Here is a 23,068-nt window from a genome sequence, read left to right on the forward strand (position 1 = left end):
TGACTGCATAACCATAGTGAATGCATGCAATACTAAAAACATAATATTCACACATTTAAAAAGGGAAAAAAAATTCAAGTCAAATTAATTTCCAAATAGGTCAAAAATTTGAGAGCAGTCGTTTCATCAATTTGCAGGTCCAAGCTAATGAAACCTGAATGTGACTTCAGCAGATTTAATATTAAAGCTTTTTCTCGAGTGCTTTGCTCTAAGTTTTTACCCTATTCCATCTTTTATTACACAGCCAGTGAACTATTCATTCAATTATATATATTTTTTTTTTTTCAATCGCCAGCTTTGGAAAATTGTATTTCTAGATAAAGAAAAAGGAACAAATGTTTAAACGGGCTAGTGTTCAATAGCTAAAGTGCATTTCTTAGTTCATTAGAGGAAACCACTTATAAGACTGTACAAGTACGCTACTCATAAAACAGAGTTTGCCGCTTGTGGAAGAAGCATACAAGTGGATGACATGCTACATGACCTCTCCTGTAAAGCAGACATTGCATTATTGTTTGTAACATGAACAGTGGACTTTCTTCTACCACTTTTCCGGTGAGACCAGCAACATGTTTTCCATGGCCACAACTTCCGGCCAAGTTGACGAAATTTATGCCGAAAGCTCCTGTTGATCCAGAAGTAAACAAAGCAGTTAAGGAAGCCGTTTCCACTTGGAAGCCACAAGGACACAAACTCCACCCACTCAGGGACTCTCTCACGGGAAATAGCTGAAAAAAAGAAAAAAAAATCCTAAAGAGTATTTATACAAACAACTTGACTGTAAAATTTCAATGCACATTCCATTGAAGTTAGCTGTCCAGCAACTTGCAAATAAAGTACTTCTGGAGACTGTACCTGATCCTATATGCGCTAAATCGAGATTGGATCAGGGGGTCATATGGGAGATGCTAAATGTGCAGTTAGTGAGGTAAGGACAAGGCAAGGTCTATTACATCAAAGAAAGATTCTCAGTAGTAGGACGGAGTGGTCAACTGTGTCGAAGGCAGAGAACAAGTCAAGTAGGAGGAGTAACCAAGGTAAACATCGGGTTACTAAGCGCGGCCCTGCGCTTAGTAACCAGATGTTTACCCTGGTTACCCGGGGACTTCAGGATCGTTGGTCGCTGGAGAGCTGTCTGTGTGACAGCTCTCCAGCGACCAAACAGCGATGCTGCAACGATCATCATCGTTGTCGGTATCGCTGCAGCGTCGCTTAGTGTGACGGTACCTTTAGAAATCTAGTTGAGGGATGGTTTCTTCAGGATAGGTGCGATTGTGCCATGTTTGAAGGTTGAAGAGAAGGTAACAGATGTTAATGATAGGTTGAAGAGATGGGTTTGGCCAGAATAAGTGTGGTGGGACATTGGGGAGGAGGTGGGATTGAATCAGGTCAAGTGCATAAGTGGTGAGGTATGATTTGTAGAGATTAGCAACTTCTCCTACATTGATTGTGGGGAGAAAGGTTAGGAGTAGTGATGAGCGAATATACTCGTTACTCGAGATTTCCCAAGCATGCTCGGGTAACCTCCGAGTATTTTTTAGTGCTCGGAGATTTAGTTTTCATCGCCGCAGCTGAATGATTTACATCTGTTAGCCAGTATAAGTACATGGGGAGGTTGCCTGGTTGCTAGGGAATCCCCACATGTACTTATGCTGGCTAAGAGATGTAAATCATTCAGCTGAGGTGATGAAAACTAAATCTTCGAGCACTAAAAAAAAATACTCGAAGGTCACCCGAGCATGCTCAGGAAATCTCGAGTAACGCGAGTATATTCGCTTATCACTAGTTATGAGTGAAGAATAGTGGCCTGTTAAACATAGGGGTTGTGGTGGTTGAGCAGTAGAGACTTGCCCAATTTGGTTGATCTGTTTTGTTTAAATGTGTGGTAAAGTTTTATGCAGATTAGGGAGGTTGGAGGGGCAGTGGTGGGCAGGGGAGAGAGTTCAAAGTGTTGAATAACTGTTTGGGGTTGTGGGATAAGATATGATGGTTGTGAAGTAGTCTTGTTTAGCAGTGGTGAGGGCCAACTTTAATATGTAAAAGTTACTTGTTTGAATATGGTGAATATATATATATATATATATATATATATATATATATATATATATATATATATATATATATATATACATACACACATATATACATATATACACACACACATATATATACATATATATACATACACACACACACACACCACTTCGTAACTCTGGACACTTGCCAAAGCTTTTTAGGGAGGTTTTTGTGCCAGAGTTGTCCATTGATTCATTGCTCTCTGCCGTGCAAAAGAAGGACGACCAAGTTAATAGCTTAATAGAGTGTGAAGTTCTAGAAAATTATGGCACTGTCATGGAGTGAAGATAGGTATCGAGGACAGTGGTACAATAGACCAAGAGGTTGTGAATGTTTAATTGAGAGGTTTCTGCAGGGTTTTGCCAATTGCTTGACATGGGGGGCAGGTGAGGAGGACAGGGATGAGAAAGTGATTAGGCTGTAGTTAGGCAAGTTGAGAGGTGAGGTTGTGATGATGGATAGGGAGCAGAGGCTGGTGAAGATGAGGTCAAATGCAAGTCTGTGTGGGTGGCTGTGGAGAACCATTTAGTTAGACCAAAGGATGAAGCAAGTGGCCGGAATTTGGAGGCTGCCAACTGATGGGTGTCAGTGGGGATGTTGACGTTACCCATGAGGATTATGGGAATGTTAGAGAAAGTCAGGTGGAGAAGTGGTCAATAAAGGCAATGTTTAGATACAGGGGTTGGTAGATGACGGCCACTTGGAGGTTGGTGGGAGAGTGGGTACAGAGTGCACTTCAAAAGAAGGGAGGGTGTAGGTGGGATTTGGTTGAAGGTGCAGTTGATAGACATAGTGGAAGAATGGCTCTTCTTTGTATTACCTGGGTAAGGAGTGTGGGTGAAGTGAAGACTACTGTAACAGTGCAGCAGGGTATTGTGTGTCAGAGAGCAGCAGCCATGTTTCAGCAAGGTCACAGAAGGATAGTTTGAGATGCGTAAAGTAATTGTGAATGGCATGGAGTTTATTGCAGACAAATTGGCTATTCAAAACTCTCCAGATAAAGAAAACAGCAGGGGAAGGGTGGGGGGGGGTTCAAAAGGACTGGATTCAATGTTGGAGAGATAGCAGTAGTTTCTAATCAGTGGGGAGTGATAGGAGGTAGAAATAAGTGGGGTATGAGCTGTGGAGGTTTAGGATTTGGAGCTCTATTGCCAACCATGAGGAGAAGCAAATAGAGCAAACCAGAAGGAAAAGGAGAGTGCCAGACTTATTTTGGGTTTTAGTAGGCAGGATCTAAGGTTTAGATGCAGGTCAGCCAATGAGGTTGGGGGGGTAAGAGGGAATGTAAGAATTTTTTATGGGGTTTGGAGATAGCGCAGGAGAGTAAAGATTGGTCGAGCAATAACTAAGGGCATATGCAAGAATGCAGAATATAATTGTGGGAGATTGAAAAGGCAGGTGCAGTTAGTAAACAGTTGTAGCTATTACTATCTTATCACTTCTGGTAAATTTATAATGTGCATTTGAAAATCTGCACTTAAATATGCATCATGCCACAATGATGCTGCACTAGGCAGACTAAAGGCCCCTTCACATTAAGCGACGCTGCAGCGATACCGACAACGATCCGGATCGCTGCAGCGTCGCTGTTTGGTCGCTGGAGAGCTGTCACACAGACCGCTCTCCAGCGACCAACGATGCCGGTAACCAGGGTAAACATCGGGTTACTAAGCGCGGCCCTGCGCTTAGTTACCCGATGTTTACCCTGGTTACCAGTGAAGACATCGCTGGATCGGTGTCACACACGCCGATCCAGCGATGTCTCCAGGGAGTCCAGCGACGAAATAAAGTTCTGGACTTTATTCAGCGACCAACGATCTCCCAGCAGGGGCCTGATCGTTGGTCGCTGTCACACATAACGATTTCATTAACGATATCGTTGCTACGTCACAAATAGCAACGATATCGTTAACAATATCGTTATGTGTGAAGGTACCTTAACCAAGAGAGCAGCCAGTGACCGTGAATTAAGGGGCAAATTTTAGTTCTCCAGTCAAACAGCCACAGATCACCGATTCGGCTGATAAACCAAGTCCTGGAAATCAATCGTCACCATCTCAAGTGACTGTTCGCTTTAATTTGTTTAGTATTAATTATATAATGGTTTTCCCATTAAAGACATTTAGTTATTTATTTCTAGGACTCACCATTGGGACCCTCAAAAATCACTGGAATGAAAACACCCACCTGTTGCTCCTCACTAATCTTCTCCAATTCCATCCGCCACCCAGTAGTGAGGAAGAAATTGAATAGAGTCTATATCAAGCATTAGGCTGGAGTCACCATTGGATGTGATATGCTAATGACCCTCCTCTCCTGCTCTTCTGCAATCGGGAGCCAAGTGTCATGCTACTATGCTTCAATTCGCTTGCACAGCGGGTCGCAGCACAGCTGAGAAGGAGAAATTCATTTCTCCATCTCCTTTTCTGCCAGTGTAGGCGTATATTGCACCACACTCCGGTGATATCTGAGTGCTGTGAGTTGTGTCCCTCGCACCCATAGATTTATATGGGTGCGAGTGAGCAGAGTCACACTGCCAATTGCAGCATGCTGTGATTGTTATCACATGCCGATTAGGTATGAGTGCTATGCAATGTTTCATCGCATGCACTTGGCTGTGTTGTATGGTAGTGCCACCTTAGCCTAACTCTCCATTTAATGTCAGAGCATGAATGAAACAGTGGAGAGGTGTACTTGGCTGTCCATCAGCCTTATTGACTTAAAATAAGGCAGCACCATGCATGCTCAACCACAGCCTATTTGAAGTCCTCTACACTGCAATAGTGTTAGTGACCATGGCGATCCCAAAAGTGGGACCCCCATAATCAGAAGATTATCACCAGTGGCTTACCCTGAAGCTTGTGGGTCTCTATGCAGAATATTTAACAGGGCTTCTGACCATAGTCTTTAATAGTACTAGTCTTACTATATTGGTCAAAATGACCTTTTAGCCCCCCTATGGATAAGGGCCTTGATACAACTACAACTTAATGTAATTCTAGTTACAACTTTATCACCTCAGACTAGAAAAGGTCTATGGTGGTAAAAACCTTAAAGAGTAATCCTTGTTTTAATTTTTCTTCATTTCATAAAAATCAATAATACACATGAAAAAAACAAAAAACTTTAATATATTTTAGACAAAGCTGCTTCTTTCTCAGCCAGGGCTGAACTTTCATTATCAAAATTCTCAATTCACAAAATCTGTATTCCGTAAAGACAGATTTTTATGTGACTGAGGTAGAATCTTCGTAACTTATCTATGTAAAAGGGACAGAGGACAAGGAAGATGGTAGGGGGGAGTTGTAGAAGGGAAGTGCTCCAAAATATATATCTTTACATAGAGCTGTGTTCAGTGATATATAATTCCCCCACATGTGCTCAGTAGCCCCCCCCTCAAGCTGGTATATAAGGTTTCATTTAGGACTTAGGCCAGTGGACAATAGACTTGTGACCTCATCCTCACACACCTGGGGCTGGACACACCTCTTCTAGCTGGACATAAAGGCACAAGACACATGTGCTCTGCCTCTTTTGCTGTGCCTGCATGCTGGAATGATCATGGAGCCACATGGTGGTTGAGTATATCTGTACCTCCTTTTCTTTCTACCCTGTAACCTCTTAGGCCTTAGGGTTAGTAAGCTATAGATGGGAGGGCTAATATTGCATGTGTGATTTGGGTAATCGGGCAGTTATGGGTTTTTATATTGTGGTGATATTGTTGTGATATTACTGGATATTGTTGGTTATTACTGGTGATACTGTTGGGATATCACTGTATACTGTAGCGGTATTATTGTATTAGAGTAATATCTATATATCTATTTGCCAGCTTGGGTATAAATATGTATGTTATAGACTGCAGACTTGTGTGTGTAATAAATACCCTTTATTGATACACGGTTTTGTCTCAGCTAGTATATAGTATAAGGCAGGGGTCCCCAACTCCAGTCCTCAAGGCCCACCAACATGTCATGTTTTCAGGATTTCCTTAATCTTGCCCAGGTAATAATTGCATCACCTGTGCAATGCAAAGGAAATCCTGAAAACATGACCTGTTGGTGGGCCTTGAGGACTGGAGTCGGGGACCCCTGGTATAAGGAATAGATAACAGTTAGTGTATAGTATAAGGTAAAGATAACGTTGTGGTATTAAGTGGATATTAATTATTATTAGTAGTCAATTTTGGCGTTAATAGTTGATATCGGACCTCAGAGGTGCAAGGAGAGAGTTCCCCTTTGGTAACCATAAGGTTAGTATTTTGTGGAGTAAAATCCTCTCCTTTTACAGGAATAAACAGAGCCTCCTCTTCCTGTTCCCATCAACAAAGAATCTTTTAAACACCAAATGTCATCTCCTATCTCAATAATTGGAAAGTCTGTCTTCACTGAACACATTTTACCCGCAAATTGAGAAATTTGAAAATGACTGATCAGTCCAGGAGGAGAAAGATGCAGATTTCTCTTATAAGAAATATTACAAAGTTGTTCATTTTCATAATTGATTAAATGAATAAATTAAAACAGACACTTTAAGACTGTGTGCCCATGTTTTCACTGCTGTGATTGCAACAGTTTGTTCAAAAGTAATCTTTGTCCGTATCTTCCCTGGTAAGACAAATTTTTATTAGAGCCATATTAGGCTGGTGTCACTAGCGAGTTTCACAGACGTATGAGGTGCAGAAAATACGGATTGCACATGGTACAATGATTCTCTATGGCCCAGCTCCTATCTGCCGTATTTTACTGATCTGTATTATACGGTCTTCTATGGCCGTAGAAAGTCGCAGCATGCTGCGTTTGTCAGCGTATTGCGCAATAAAATAAAATAAAAAAATTTTAAAAAAATAAATCGCCAATGAAAGTCTGTGGGAGCGAGAAAAATATGGATTACACACGGACCAACAGTGTGACTTGCGAGAAATACGCAGCGGTGTTCTATAGAAAAGCCGGCAATTCAGTGCGGTGTACAGTAAAAATCACACTGACAGGTCAGAATAGCTAAAATAAATGTCTACACATAGTATAGGGAGATATATTAAATATTGGCATGTTGATTCGGCTGAAGCACCAGAGATCTGGCGGCCACACTCCTATTGCAGGCAAGCAGGCTCAGCTATTTTCATAAGCGGTGGTGCGGCCAGCTGTGCCCTCTCAGAGATTGAAAATTATATATATCTAATATATAATTGCCTAGAATACTACTTCCTGCAATTTGTGCCAACTTCCGTGGCAATGTCCGGAGCTAATGTCCGGAGCTAATGTCCGGAGCTAATGTCCGGAGCTAATGTCCGGAGCTAATGTCCGGAGCTAATGTCCGGAGCTAATGTCCGGAGCTAATGTCCGGAGCTAATGTCCGGAGCTAATGTCCGGAGCTAATGTCCGGAGCTAATGTCCGGAGATTAATTGCCTAGAATACTACTTCCTGCAATTTGTGCCAACTTCCGTGGCTTTGTCCGGAGATAATGTCCGGAGCTAATGTCCGGAGCTAATGTCTGGAGATAAGTGACGTCAGTGTCCAGTGTCTGATTGGTTGCCGCCTGCTGCGAGCGACCAATCAGAAACGTGCCGTACTGTGACACTCCGCCCGCCATTTTGGTGTGATTTTTGAATTTTTACCTCACAGCAAGTTTCTACTGCGTGTAGGCGGGCCCAGTGACGTTGCTCTTCAAGCTCCTGCCGAATTTCGTCAAAAAAATTATAATACCATTTACCAAAACTATATATATTTAGTTGTGAAGTGGTTCAGTGACATTTTCACACCAATTTTGAACTTTTGTTTGGTGTTTTCTCCATATACTGCCTATTATTCACTGACTTATACTGAGAGACTGCCGTTTATTAACCTCTTCTTTGCCACATTGGGTATATTGCTCTATTATTTGCCACATAAGGACATTGTCCATTATTGCCCAGCAATTTCTCTGCAATATAAACTGCCTATTTATTAATATCTGCATTCCTGCAAAGAACTATTGCCTATTAATTGGCTATTTTCCTACTACCTGACACTGCCTCTTATTAACCTGTTTGCCACCACCACGCTTAAAGCTGTTTAGCTTAGCCAACATGAGCTCTAATAGTAAGGATACTAATGACACAGAGCCCAAAGCTGCTGATGGCGCACGTAAGATTAGGTCTGATAGAAAGTATACTAATAATGCAGAGCGAAAAGCCGCCGATGCCGCACGTAAGCGCAAACAGCGTGTTAACAAGAGTACAGAGGATAGATGCAAGCGCCTGGATACTGTTAAGTATACTAATGACACAGAGCCCAAAGCTGCTGATGGCGCACGTAACATCCGGTCTGATAATAAGTATACCAATGACGCTGAGCGAAAAGCCGCCGATGCCGCACGTAAGCACAAACAGCGTGCTAACGAGACTACAGAGGACAGACATAAGCGCCTGGACACTGTTAATGCTGCTTGCAATAAACGCATTACTAATGAGTCTTTTGAGGACAAAACTAATCGATTAAGTAATAAAGCTGCTGCTGCACGCTCTCAACGTTGCAAACATAATATTTCCACGTCCTCAGTCATAGATTCTGCCCACAATACAGCTTCTTTGTCTCCATTCATAGAATGTGTGCAGCTTGAAGCTCCTTTAACCGTTGGTAAATCTGCACGTAAGCGCAAACACTGTCCTACTTACACTCCAAATGATAAATGCCGTCGCCTGCACACTGTTAAGTCTGCTTATAAGACATGCTTCACACCTGACTTCTAAGGCAACAAACAAACCATTACCAAATGCAGCTGGTGCACGCCGTGAATGGCGCAAAAAAACCGCTTGCACCTCCATATTAATAAACTTTGACCACGATACACCTTCCAACTCCTCAGTGATTGAATCTGTGGACAGTGAAGATCCTCTACCAGGTCCACGCTTTATATATGTTGGCTTACAGAAACATTCCAATGCTCCGTTATCACAACCTGTACCTCAACATCCTACAGGTTTTACTAATGATGACAGTACCATAGTAGAACACTCCTGTGGTCCTATGAACTATTTATGTGAACATTGTCAAGCATTACATTTTAATGCCGAGATACCAGCAGATAAAAATTTTACTCTGTGTTGTCACAAGAGTAAAGTGCATATACCTATACCCCAATATCCCGAGGTCTTTAAACGATTGCTGACAGGGGAGAGTGAGTTCAGTAAGAATCTCATGGAAAATATTCGTAGTATTAACAGCTCATTTGCTTTCGCCTCCATGGGTGCCAATATATCCCCTCCACCTGGACATGGCCCTTACTGTTTCCGTATACATGGACAAATATATCATCGTACTGGAACTCTACATCCCAGTGATGATCAAGTTCCAGCTTATGCCCAACTGTCAAGAGCTGGTGAGTGCAGCCATTTTTTGTTCTTTCTTACTATTATTTATTAATTGTATTATTCTTACATTTGAATAGATAAAGTATATATGGATTCTAGACTCCCGATTCTTTAGAATCGGGCTGCCATCTAGTAATATATATATATATATATATATATATATATATATATATATATATATATATATATATATATATATATATATATATATATATATAATTTTTTTTTTCATTCATATTTCATTAATATTTAACCCCTTCATGACCCAGCCTATTTTGACCTTAAAGACCTTGCCGTTTTTTGCAATTCTGACCAGTGTCCCTTCATGAGGTAATAACTCAGGAACACTTCAATGGATCCTAGCGGTTCTGAGATTGTTTTTTCGTGACATATTGGGCTTCATGTTAGTGGTAAATTTAGGTCAATAAATTCTGTGTTTATTTGTGATAAAAACGGAAATTTGGCGAAAATTTTGAAAATTTCGCAATTTTCACATTTTGAATTTTTATTCTGTTAAACCAGAGAGTTATGTGACACAAAATAGTTAATAAATAACATTTCCCACACGTCTACTTTACATCAGCACAATTTTGGAAACAAAATTTTTTTTTGCTAGGAAGTTATAAGGGTTAAAATTTGACCAGCGATTTCTCATTTTTACAACGAAATTTACAAAACCATTTTTTTTAGGGACCACCTCACATTTGAAGTCAGTTTGAGGGGTCTATATGGCTGAAAATACCCAAAAGTGACACCATTCTAAAAACTGCACCCCTCAAGGTGCACAAAACCACATTCAAGAAGTTTATTAACCCTTCAGGTGCTTCACAGCAGCAGAAGCAACATGGAAGGAAAAAATGAACATTTAACTTTTTAGTCACAAAAATGATTTTTCAGCAACAATTTTTTTATTTTCCCAATGGTAAAAGGAGAAACTGAACCACGTACATTGTTGTCCAATTTGTCCTGAGTACGCTGATACCTCATATGTGGGGGTAAACCACTGTTTGGGCGCACGGCAGGGCTTGGAAGGGAAGGAGCGCCATTTGACTTTTTGAATGAAAAATTGGCTGCACTCTTTAGCGGACACCATGTCACATTTGGAGAGCCCCCGTGTGCCTAAAAATTGGAGCTCCCCCACAAGTGACCCCATTTTGGAAACTAGACGCCCCAAGGAACTTATCTAGATGCATAGTGAGCCCTTTAAACCCCCAGGTGCTTCACAAATTGATCCGTAAAAATGAAAAAGTACTTTTTTTTCACAAAAAAATTCTTTTAGCCTCAATTTTTTCATTTTCACATGGACAACAGGATAAAATGGATCCTAAAATTTGTTTGGCAATTTCTCCTGAGTACACCGATACTTCACATGTGGGGGTAAACCACTGTTTGGGCACATGGTAAGGCTCGGAAGGGAAGGAGCGCCATTTGACTTTTTGAATGAAAAATTATCTCCATCGATAGCGGACACCATGTCGCGTTTGGAGAGACCCTGTGTGCTTAAACATTGGAGCTCCCCCACAAGTGACCCCATTTTGGAAACTGGACCCCCCAAGGAACTTATCTAGATGCGTAGTGAGCACTTTAAACCCTCAGGTGCTTCACAAATTGATCCGTAAAAATGAAAAAGTACTTTTTTTTCACAAAAAATTTATTTTCGCCTCAATTTTTTCATTTTCACATGGGCAATAGGATAAAATGGATCCTAAAATTTGTTGAGCAATTTCTCCCGAGTACGCCGATACCTCATATGTGGGGGTAAACCACTGTTTGGGCACACGGCAGGGCTCGGAAGGGAAGGCGCGCCTTTTAACTTTTTGAATGGAAAATTAGCTCCAATTGTTAGCGGACACCATGTCGCATTTGGAGAGCCCCTGTGTGCCTATGCAATGGAGCTCCCCCACAAGTGACCCCATTTTGGAAACTAGACCCCCCAAGGAACTTATCTAGATGCATACTGAGCACTTTAAACCCCCAGGTGCTTCACAGAAGTTTATAATGCAGAGTCATGAAAATAAAAAATAATTTTTCTTTTCTCAAAAATGATTTTTTAGCCTGGAATTTCCTATTTTGCCAATGGTAATAGGAGAAATTGGACCACAAATGTTGTTGTCCAGTTTGTCCTGAGTATGCAGATACCCCATATGTGGGGGTAAACCACTGTTTGGGCGCACGGCAGGGCTCAGAAGGGAAGGCACGCCATTTGGCTTTTTAAATGGAAAATTATCTCCAATCATTAGCGGACACCATGTCGCGTTTGGAGAGCCCCTGTGTGCCTAAACATTGGAGATCCCCCACAAATTACCCCATTTTGGAAACTAGACCCCCAAAGGAACTAATATAGATGTGTAGTGAGCACTTTGAACCCTCAAGTGCTTCACAGAAGTTTATAACGCAGAGCCATGAAAATAAAAAAAAAAAAATTATTTTCTCAAAAATGAATTTTAGCCCGCAATTTTTTATTTTCCCAAGGGTAACAGGAGAAATTTGACCCCAAAAGTTGTTGTCCAGTTTCTCCTGAGTACGCTGATACCCCATATGTGGGGGTAAACCACTGTTTAGGCACATGCTGGGGCTCGGAAGTGAAGTAGTGACGTTTTGAAATGCAGACTTTGATGGAATGCTCTGCGGGCGTCACGTTGCGTTTGCAGAGCCCCTGATGTGGCTAAACAGTAGAAACCCCCCACAAGTGACCCCATTTTGGAAACTAGACCCCGAAAGGAACTTATCTAGATGTGAGGTGAGCACTTTGAACCCCCAAGTGCTTCACAGAAGTTCATAACACAGAGCAGTGAAAATAATAAATACGTTTTCTTTCCTCAAAAATAATTTTTTAGCCCAGAATTTTTTATTTTCCCAAGGGTTACAGGAGAAATTGGACCACAAAAGTTGTTGTCCAGTTTCTCCTGAGTACGCTGATACCCCATGTGTGGGGGTAAACCACTGTTTGGGCACACGTGGGGGCTCAGAAGGGAAGTAGTGACTTTTGAAATGCAGACTTTGATGGAATGGTCTGCGGGCGTCACATTGCGTTTGCAGAGCCCCTGGTGTGCCTAAACAGTAGAAACCCCCCACAAGTGACCCCATTTTGGAAACTAGACCCCCAAAGGAACTTATCTAGATATGTGGTGAGCACTTTGAACCCCCAAGTGCTTCACAGACGTTTACAACGCAGAGCCGTGAAAATAAAAAATCATTTTTCTTTCCTCAAAAATGATGTTTTAGCAAGCAATTTTTTATTTTCTCAAGGGTAACAGGAGAAATTGGACCCCAATAATTGTTGCGCAGTTTGTCCTGAGTATGCTGGTACCCCATATGTGGGGGTAAACCACTGTTTGGGCACACGTAGGCGCTCGGAAGTGAGGGAGCACCATTTGAATTTTTGAATACAAGATTGGCTGGAATCAATGGTGGCGCCATGTTGCGTTTGGAGACCCCCTGAAGTGCCTAAACAGTGGAAACCCCTCAATTCTACCTCCAACACACCCCTAACCCTTATCCCAACTGTAGCCGTAACCCTAATCACAACCCTAACCCCAACACACCCCTAACCACAACCCTAACCCCAACACACCCCTAACCCTAACCACAACCCTAATTCCAACCCAACTCTAAGGCTATGTGCCAACGTTGCGGATTCGTATGAGATTTTTCAGCATCATTTTTGAAAAATTCGCGGGTAAAAGGCACTGCGTTTTACCTGTGGATTTACCGTGGATTTCCAGTGTTTTTTGTGCGGATTTCACCTGTGGATTCCTATTGAGGAACAGGTGTAAAACGCTGCGGAATCCGCACAAAGAATTGGCATGCTGCGGAAAATACAACGCAGCGTTCCCGCGCAGTATTTTCTGCACCATGGGCACAGCGGATTTGGTTTTCCATATGTTTACATGGTACTGTAAACCCGATGGAACACTGCTGCGGATCCGCAGCGGCCAATCCGCACCGTGTGCACATAGCCTAATTCTAAAGGTATGTGCACACGCTGCGGAAAACGCTGCGGATCCGCAGCAGTTTCCCATGAGTTTACAGTTCAATGTGAACCTATGGGAACCAAAAATCGCTGTACACATGCTGCGGAAAAACTGCACGGAAACGCAGCGGTTTACATTCCGCAGCATGTCACTTCTTTCTGCGGATTCCGCAGCGGTTTTAGAACTGCTCCAATAGAAAATCGCAGTTGTAAAACCGCAGTGAAATGCGCAGAAAAACCACGGTAAATCCACGATAAATCGGCAGCGGTTTAGCACTGTGGATTTTTCAAATCCGCTGCGGAAAAATCCGCATAGGACCAGAATACGTGTGCACATACCGAAACCCTAACCCTAGCCCTAACCCTACCCCTAACCCTACCCCTACCCCTAACCCTAGCCCTAACCCTACCCCTACCCCTAACCCTACCCCTAGTTCTTACCCCAACCTTAGTGAAAAAAAAAAAAATTCTTTATTTTTTTTATTGTCCCTATCTATGGGGGTGACAAAGGGGGGGGTCATTTACTATTTTTTTTATTTTGATCACTGAGATATATCCTATCTCAGTGATCAAAATTCACTCTGGAACGAATCTGCCGGCCGGCAGATTCGGCGGGCGCACTGCACATGCGCCCGCCATTTTGGAAGATGGCGGCGCCCAGGAAAGAAGACGGACGGACCTCGGGCGGCCAGGTAAGTATAAGGGGGGGGAGATCAGGGCACGGGGGGGGGCGTCGGAGCACGGGGGGGTGGATCGGATCATGGGGGGGGTGGATCGGAACACGGGAGGGAGGATTGGAGCACGGGGAAGGATTGGAGCACGGGGTGAGGGATCGCTGTGCGGGGGGGGTGGATCGGAGCACGGGGGGGGGGGTCGCTGTGTGCGGGGGGGGGATCGGAGTGCGGGGGGGTTTGATTGCAGCACAGGGGGTGTGATTGGTGCATGGGGAAGCGGACAGGAGGACGGGGGAGCGGAGCACAGGACGGAGGGGAGCGGACCACAGATCGGGGGGCTGGGGGGGCGATCGGAGGGGTGGGGTGGGTGCACATAAGTGTTTCCAGCCATGGCCGATGATATTGCAGCATCGGCCATGGCTGGATTGTAATATTTCACCAGTTTTTTAGGTGAAATATTACAAAATCGCTCTGATTGGCTGTTGAAAGTGAAACTGCCAATCAGAGCGATCGTAGCCACGAGGGGGTGAAGCCACCCCCCCTGGGCTAAACTACCACTCCCCCTGTCCCTGCAGATCGGGTGAAATGGGAGTTAACCCTTTCACCCGGCCTGCAGGGACGCGATCTTTCCATGACGCATATGCTGCGTCATGGGTCGGAATGGCACCGACTTTCATGACGCAGCGTATGCGTCAAAGGTCGGGAAGGGGTTAATACAGTGCTAGATAGCAGAAAAGCCGGTAATTCAATTGCCGGCTTTTCCTATCTCCTTCTCAAACCTAACATGATATGAGACATGGTTTACATACAGTAAACCATCTCATATACCTTCTTTTATAACATAGTCCTCTTTAGTAATGTAAGAAGTGTATTTGTGTAAAGTTTGGGGGCTCTAGCTATTATATTAAAGGGTAAAATTTCAGAAAAAATTGGCGCAATTTTCTCCGCCAGAGTGGGAAAGCCAGTGACTGAGGGCAGATATTAATAGCCTGGAGAGGGTCCATGGTTATTGCCCCCCCCCTGGCTAAAAACATCTGTCCCCAGTCTGGAAGATTATTATTATTATTATTATTATTAATTTATTTATTTATTTATTTATTTATATAGCACCATTGATTCCATGGTGCTGTACATGAGAAGGGGTTACATACAAGTTACAAATATCACATACAGTAAACAAACTAACAATGACGGAACGATACAGAGGGGCGAGGACCCTGCCCTTGTGGGCTTACATTCTACAGGATTATGGGGAAGGAGACAGTAGGTTGAGGGTTGCAGGAGCTCCGGCGTTGGTGAGGCAGTAGCTCCGGTGTTGGTGAGGCGGTAGCTCCGGTGTTGGTGAGGCGGTAGCTTCGATAGTGATGAGCCTATTCTGGCACATAGCCTCTCTTCCCACTCCCATGTAGAGGTGGGATATGGGGTAATGAAGGGTTAATGTCACCTTGCTATTGTAACACCTTGCTATTGTATGTCTAAGCCACTCAACCAGGTCGCAGTGCGCATGCCCAGGAATCCCAGCCCTGCAGTGTGAATAAATCATAAGACACTGAGGGGCTGGGATTCACAAGCAGGGCGGCTGCACAGGCGCTGTTAGCGAGACTGCATATGAGGACAGATGGGCAGCGCTCACTGCGCCTGCCCCAGACAAGACAAGAGTCCAGGCGCCATCAGATTTCAAAATAAACAGCGCTGAGGAGGCGGCGCCCGGCGCCAAGAAGACTTGAGTGACGGCTGTGAGGCATCTGCAGCAGGGGGGGAAAAGACCTGCCTCCAGGACTGAAGACAGGTATTTCGGACAAATTACAAAACTGATTTCTGCAGTTACAGCACCAATAACTAAAAGAGCCACCTTGTCAGAATGCAGCATTACTGTTGCACAAGGTGGCTCTTTTAGTTTCAAACGTCTGGGGGGGTGGGGGGTGACCGGTTCCCTTTAATGTCCACCGGTTCCCTTTAATGTCCACCGGTTCAAAGGGCAAGCAAAGTTTAACCCCTTCCCGACCTGTGACAGCGAATGCATCATGAAAGTCGGTGCCAATCCGACCTGTGACGCACATGCTGTGTCACAGATTGATCGCGTCCCTGCAGATCGGGTGAAAGGGTTAACTCCCATTTCACCCGATCTGCAGGAACAGGGGGAGTGGTAGTACAGCCCAGGGATGGTGGCTTCACCCCCCCGTGGCTACGATCGCTCTGATTGGCTGTTGAAAGTGAAACTGCCAATCAGAGCGATTTGTAATATTTCACGTACTAAAACTGGTGAAATATTACAATCCAGCCATGGCTGATGCTGCAATATCATCGGCCATGGCTGGAAACACTGGTTTGCCCCCCCCCTTCCCACCGATCGCCCCCCCAAGCCACCGATCTGTCTGGTACACAGCTCCGCTCCCCTCCGTCCTCCTGTCTGCTCCCCCCGTGCTCTTGTCCGCTCACCCCCGTGCTCCAATCCCAACCTTGGTGCTCCAACCACCCCCCCTGCACTCCGATCCACCCCCCGATGCGCCAATCCACCCCCCCCCCGTGCTCCGATCCACCACCCCCGTGCTCCGATCCACCCTCCCCCCCCCCCCGTGCTCCCCCCACCCCATGATACTTACCGAGTCTCCCGTGGTCCGTCAGTCTTCTTTCCTGGGTGCCGCCATCTTCCAAAATGGCGGGCACATGCTTCCAAAATGGCTGGCAGATTCGTTTCAAGTGCATTTTGATCACTGTGACCTATCACAGTGATCAAAATTAAAAAAAATACTAGATGACCCCCCCCCCCCCCCCTTTGTCACCCCCATAGGTAGGGACAATAATAAAATAAAGAATTTTTTTTTTCTTCCACTAAGGTTGGGGTAAGAACTTGGGTTAGGGTTAGGGTATGTGCACACGTATTCTGGTCCTCTGCCGATTATTCAGCAGCAGATTTGATAAATCCGCAGTGCTAAACCGCTGCGGATTTACCACGGTTTTTCTGCGCATTTCGCTGCGGTTTTACAACTGCAGTTTACTATTGGAGCAGTTGTAAAACTGCTGCGGAATCCGCAGAAAGAAGTGACATGCTGCGGAATGTAAACCGCTGCGTTTCCGTGCACTTTTTCTGCAGCATGTGTACAGCGATTTTTGTTTCCCATAGGTTTACATTGAACTGTAAACTCATGGGAAACTGCTGCGGATCCGCAGTGTTTTCCGCAGTATGTGCACATACCTTTAGAATTAGGCTATGTGCACACGGTGCGGATTTGGCTGCGGATCCGCAGCGGATTGGCCGCTGCGGATTCGCAGCAGTGTTCCATCAGGTTTACAGTACCAAGTAAACATATGGAAAACCAAATCCGCTGTGCCCATGGTGCGGAAAATACCGTGCGGAAATGCTGCGTTGTATTTTCCGCAGCATGTCAATTCTTTGTGCGGATTCCGCAGCATTTTACACCTGTTCCTCAATAGGAATCCGCAGGTGAAATCCGCACAAAAAACACTGGAAATCCGCGGTAAATCCACAGGTAAAACACAGTGCCTTTTACCTGCAGATTTTTCAAAAGTGGTGCTGAAAAATCTCACACGAATCCACAACGTGGGCACATAGGCTTAGGGTTAGGGTTGGAATTAGGGTTGTGGTTAGAGTTGGGATTAGGATTATGGCTACAGTTGGGATTAGGGTTAGGGGTGTGTTGGGGTTAGTGTTGGAGGTAGAATTGAGGGGTTTCCACTGTTACAGCACATCAGGGGTCTCCAAACGCAACATGGCGCCACCATTGATTCCAGCCAATCTTGTATTCAAAAAGTCAAATGGTGCTCCCTCACTTCCGAGCGCCTACGTGTGCCCAAACAGTGGTGTACCCCCACATATGGGGTACCAGCATACTCAGGAGAAACTGCGCAACAATTATTGGGGTTTAATTTCTCCTGATACCCTTGTGAAAATAAAAAATTGCTTGCTAAAACATCATTTTTGAGGAAAGAAAAATGATTTTTTATTTTCACGGCTCTGCGTTGTAAACGTCTGTGAAGCACTTGGGGGTTCAAAGTGCTCACCACATATCTAGATAAGTTCCTTGGGGGGTCTAGTTTCCAAAATGGGGTCACTTGTGGGGGGTTTCTACTGTTTAGGCACACCACGGGCTCTGCAAACGCAACGTGACGCCCGCAGACCATTCCATCAAAGTCTGCATTTCAAAAGTCACTACTTCCCTTCTGAGCCCCGACGTGTGCCCAAACAGTGGTTTACCCCCACACATGGGGTATCACCGTACTCAGGAGAAACTGGACAACAACTATTGGGGTCAAAATTCTCCTGTTACCCTTGGGAAAATTAAAACATTCTGGGCTAAAAAATTATTTTTGAGGAAAGAAAATGTATTTATTATTTTCACTGCTCTGCGTTATAAACATCTGTAAAGCACTTGGGGGTTCAAAGTGCTCACCACATATCTAGATAAGTTCCTTGGGGGGTCTAGTTTCCAAAATGGGGTCACTTGTGGGGGAGCTCCAATTTTTAGGCACACGGGGCTCTCCAAACGCAACATGGTGTACGCTAATGAGTGGAGCCAATTTTTCATTCAAAAAGTCAAATGGCGCTCCTTCCCTTCCAAGCCCTGCCGTGCGCCCAAACAGTGGTTTACCCCCACATATGAGGTATCAGCGTACTCAGGACAAATTGGACAACAACTTTCGTGGTTCAGTTTCTCCTTTTACCATTGGGAAAACAAAAAATTGTTGCTAAAAGATCATTTTTGTGACTAAAAAGTTAAGCGATCGTTTTTTCCTTCCATGTTGCTTCTGCTGCTGTGAAGCACCTGAAGGATTAATAAACTTCTTGAATGTGGTTTTGTGCACCTTGAGGGGTGCAGTTTTTAGAATGGTGTCACTTTTTGGTATTTTCAGCCATATAGACCCCTCAAACTGACTTCAAATGTGAGGTGGTCCCTAAAAAAAAAAAAAATGGTTTTGTAAATTTCGTTGTAGAAATGAGAAATCGCTGGTCAAATTTTAACCCTTATAACTTCCTAGCAAAAAAAAAAAAACAGTAATTAGACCTACTGGTAATTGTATTTCCAGGAATCCATCCTGACAGCACACTGGAGGACGTCCTTCTTATCCTTGATGGGACAGGAAACACGAGAGGTTAAAAGGACCCTCCCCCTACCACCCTTCAGTGCTTTTCCAAAGTAACACATCTGGATGGATGCAAAAACAAAGGTTTATTCCAACAAAATAATCAATCATACAAATGTTACATCACATGAGTATAAAGATGATACATTAGGGAGGGAACTAATAGTGCTGTCAGGATGGATTCCTGGAAATACAATTACCAGAAGGTCTAATTACTGTTTTCCAGTTCACCACCTGACAGCACACTGGAGAAATACCAAAGGAGACTGGTATTTAGGGAGGGACCACTGCTTGAAGTACCTTTCTACCGAAAGCCAACTGAGGTGACACCACATCTAACTTATAGTGTTTAGAAAAGGTACTAAGGTTAGACCATGATGCAGCCCTGCAGATCTGATCCGCCGTCGCCCCCCCTTTCTCTGCCCATGACATGGCCATGGCCCTAGATGAATGGGCTTTGATGTCGACCGGGGAATTTTGCCCTCTAGCTTTATAAGCTAAACTGATTGTGGATTTTATCCACCGTGCGATAGTCGCTTTAGACGCTTTTCTACCTTTATTTGGACCTCTGAACTGGACGAACAAATTGTTGTCCCGTCTCCAGGGTCTGGATAAATCGAGGTACCTGAGCACAGAGTCTCTTACGTCTAAGTTGTGGTAAAATCTTTCCTTTTGATTTTTAGGGAACTGGCAAAATGATGGCAAAACAATCTCTTGATTCATATTGGAATCTGACACGACTTTAGGGAGAAAAGCCGTATCGAGTCTGAGTACTAAATTATCCTCGAATATCTGCAAACATGGATTCTGCACCGACAGAGCCTGTAGTTCCCCCAATCTTTTTGCTGACGTGATCGCAACTAAAAATGCGGTTTTAAGGGAGAGTTTATCAATTTCTATATCCTCTGTTACATCCCACGCCTGTTCACATAGGAAATTTAGAACCAAGTTCAGATCCCACGGTGGGACTGACCTTCTAATCAATGGTTTTAATCTCTGGACTGCTCTAGAGAAAACGGCTAATCCAGGTATGGGCAGATAGGGAAGAATCAAAGAATACACTCAGGGCCGCTATCTGGACCCTTAATGTACTTGGTCTAAGGGTGCCGTCTCACAGTGGCACTTTGGTCGCTACGACGGCACGATCCGTGACGCTCCAGCATCGCTCCAATATCGCTCCAGCGTCGTAGACTGCTGTCACACTTTGCAATGCACGACGCTGGAGCGATAACTTCACGACGTATTTGCGATGTAGAAGCTGTTGGTTACTATGCGCACATCGTATACAATATCGTGCATACCTTTGTTACACGATGCGATCATGCCGCCACAGCGGGACACTAGACGTCGAAAGAAAGTTTCAAACGATCTGCTACGACGTACGATTCTCAGCGGGGTCCCTGATTGCAGGAGCGTGTCAGACACAGCGAGATCGTAAGTATATCGCTGGAACGTCACGAATCGTGCCATCGTAGCGATCAAAATGCCACTGTGTGACTGTACCCTAAGACCTTTTTGAAACCCTGACTGCAGAAAGTCAAGAATTTTGGGGATATTTGGATGGTCAGTATCAACTGTCGTCTCTTCGCAAAACCCACAGAAATCGCTTCCATATTTTTGTATAGATAGCCGATGTCACCAGCTTCCCGCTGGCTTGAAGGGTAGAAATGACATCATCTGAAAGCCCTTTTGCCCTCAAGACCTTCCGTTCAGGATCCAGGCCGCCAGCTGAAGTGCTCTTGGATTCTGGTGTAGAACTGGACCTTGTAGAAGAAGATCCTCTTTCTGGTAACAGTAGGGGTTCTTCCACTGACAGTTTCCTTAACAATGGAAACCAACTGCGTTTCGGCCAGTGAGGAGCTATGAGGATGACTTTGGCCCCGTCCTCGCAGATCTTTCTGAGTGTCCTCGGGATCATCGCTAGAGGAGGGAATGCATACAGAAAACCGTGGTTCCAGGGTGGTGAGAAGGCATCGATCGCGGCTGGACTCTCCCAAGGGTTTAGGGAGTAGAAGATCTTGAGCTTTGCATTTTTTTTTGTAGAAAATAGGTCCACCGTCGGCTTCCCCCAATGTTGACACAGATCTCTGAACACCTCGTTCAGTTTCCATTCCGTGGGGGATACGCTTTTCCTGCTGAGGAAATCCGCCAACTGGTTCTTGGAACCCTCCAGGTGGACCGCCGAGATTGACAGAACCGACCTTTCTGCCCACCTGAATATCTGTTCCGCCAGGTCCTGTAACGCCAAATGTCTTGGACCCCCTTGATGCCGCTGGAAGGCTACCGTTGTCGTGTTGTCTGAGAAGACCTTCACATGTTTGTTCTGCAGCAGATGCTGCGCCGCCGTCAAGACCTCCCAAACCGCCTGTAGTTCTCTGTGGTTCGATGACTGGTTGCTGTCTTCCCTTTCCCAGCGACCTTGAAAATATCTTCCCAGTACATGACCTCCCCAACCGAGCTGACTGGCATCTGTTGCAACTGATACGCTTGTGTTTGAAGCCATGGCACCCCCAGTCGGAGGTTTCTGGGAAAAGTCCACCACACCAGAGATCTTTTGACCTGCGAAGTAAGGCTCAGGTTCAGCGAGTTCTGCCTTCTGTTCCAGCTCCTCAGAACTCCCCTCTGATGCTGTTGAGAATGAAACTGGCTCCATCTTACGCAAGGGAAACAGGCCGTCAGACCTAGTACTTTCATCCCGTCTCTGATCGTATTTCGGCCTCGAGAAAAGTGACGGATCTTCTTTATTATGGCCTTTAGCCTGTCTTCTGGAAGAAAGGACATTCTTGCTTGCAAATCGAGCATGACTCCCAAGAATTTTATTCTGGGTTTTGGGATTAGATCTGATTTCTCGCAATTTATAATCCATCCCAGATTCTCTAGTGTTGAGATGAGGGACTGACAGTTGATCCTGAGCTGGACTTCTGAGTCTGCCGCTATTAAGAAGTCGTCTAAGTAGGGAACCACCATTATATCCTGATTCCTCAGGAAAGCGACTACTTCCACCATAAGTTTTGTAAAAACCCTGGGAGCGGAAGCCAGGCCGAAGGGGAGACAGCGGAATTGGAAATGGAAGATATTTCCTTCCAAGTTTACCACGAACCGCAGGAACCGCTGATGATTTTGATAAATGGGTACATGGTAATATGCACTCTTTAAGTCCAGAGTGCACATTACCATGTCTTTTCCCAACAGAGGGATGGTAGACCGAATCGACTCCATCTTGAACCTTTTGTAAAGGACCCAATTGTTCAGATGTTTCAAATTTATAATCGTTCTCGATTCTCCCGATGGTTTTGTTATCGAGAAGAGATTGGAGTAGTGACCCCTGCACTCTTCCCGAGGGGGTACCGGAACAATAGCCGCCATTTTTAAAAGGTCTTAAATATCTGACCACATGGGGGATGATCGCTTTAGATGGGAGCTGGATACCAGGAATCTTTCAGGAGGAAGGGATGTAAATTCTATTTTGTACCCTTGGGATACTATCTGTAAGACCCATGGACTTGTAATCTCCCTCCATCCTCCCAGGAATCCTGTCAAATAACCCCCTACTCTGATGGCGTCATTTCCTGCGGAAGCTAGATCCTAGTCCCGAGTAGCTCGCTTCTTTATTTTTAGGCCTGTTATCCCCTCCTTTCTGGTAGCTCCATCTACCCTGTTTTCCCTTACCCCTATAATCGGGTTTTTGACCATAGCGGGGTCTCCGAAAGGGCTGGAATTTTTTAGGCTTTTCTTCCGGAAAACCTCTCTTTACATCTGCGGCTTTTTCTAAAATATCGTCGAGGACCGGTCCGAAGACCCTGCCCCCTGAAAAGGGGATAGAACATAATTTATTTTTAGAATGCATGTCCCCCGACCAGCTCTTAAGCCAAATAGCTCTACGGGCTGCG

At 44.6% G+C, this 23,068-nt stretch overlaps 1 protein-coding gene across 1 annotated transcript in view; it reads right to left on the bottom strand.

Annotated features, from left to right (window-relative positions):
• Positions 1–295: 295 nt before the first annotated feature.
• The window catches only part of LOC138671130 (D(4) dopamine receptor-like), a 34,586-nt gene continuing 11,813 nt past the window's right edge, over positions 296–23,068 (bottom strand). The window contains exon 2 of the mRNA XM_069759099.1: positions 296–728. Coding sequence (XP_069615200.1) covers positions 424–728 — 305 coding nt within the window. The 3' untranslated portion in view covers positions 296–423. The remainder of the gene's footprint in view (positions 729–23,068) is intronic.

Source organism: Ranitomeya imitator, chromosome 1 (genome assembly GCF_032444005.1).
Source record: "Ranitomeya imitator isolate aRanImi1 chromosome 1, aRanImi1.pri, whole genome shotgun sequence".
Taxonomy (NCBI): Eukaryota; Metazoa; Chordata; class Amphibia; order Anura; family Dendrobatidae; genus Ranitomeya; species Ranitomeya imitator.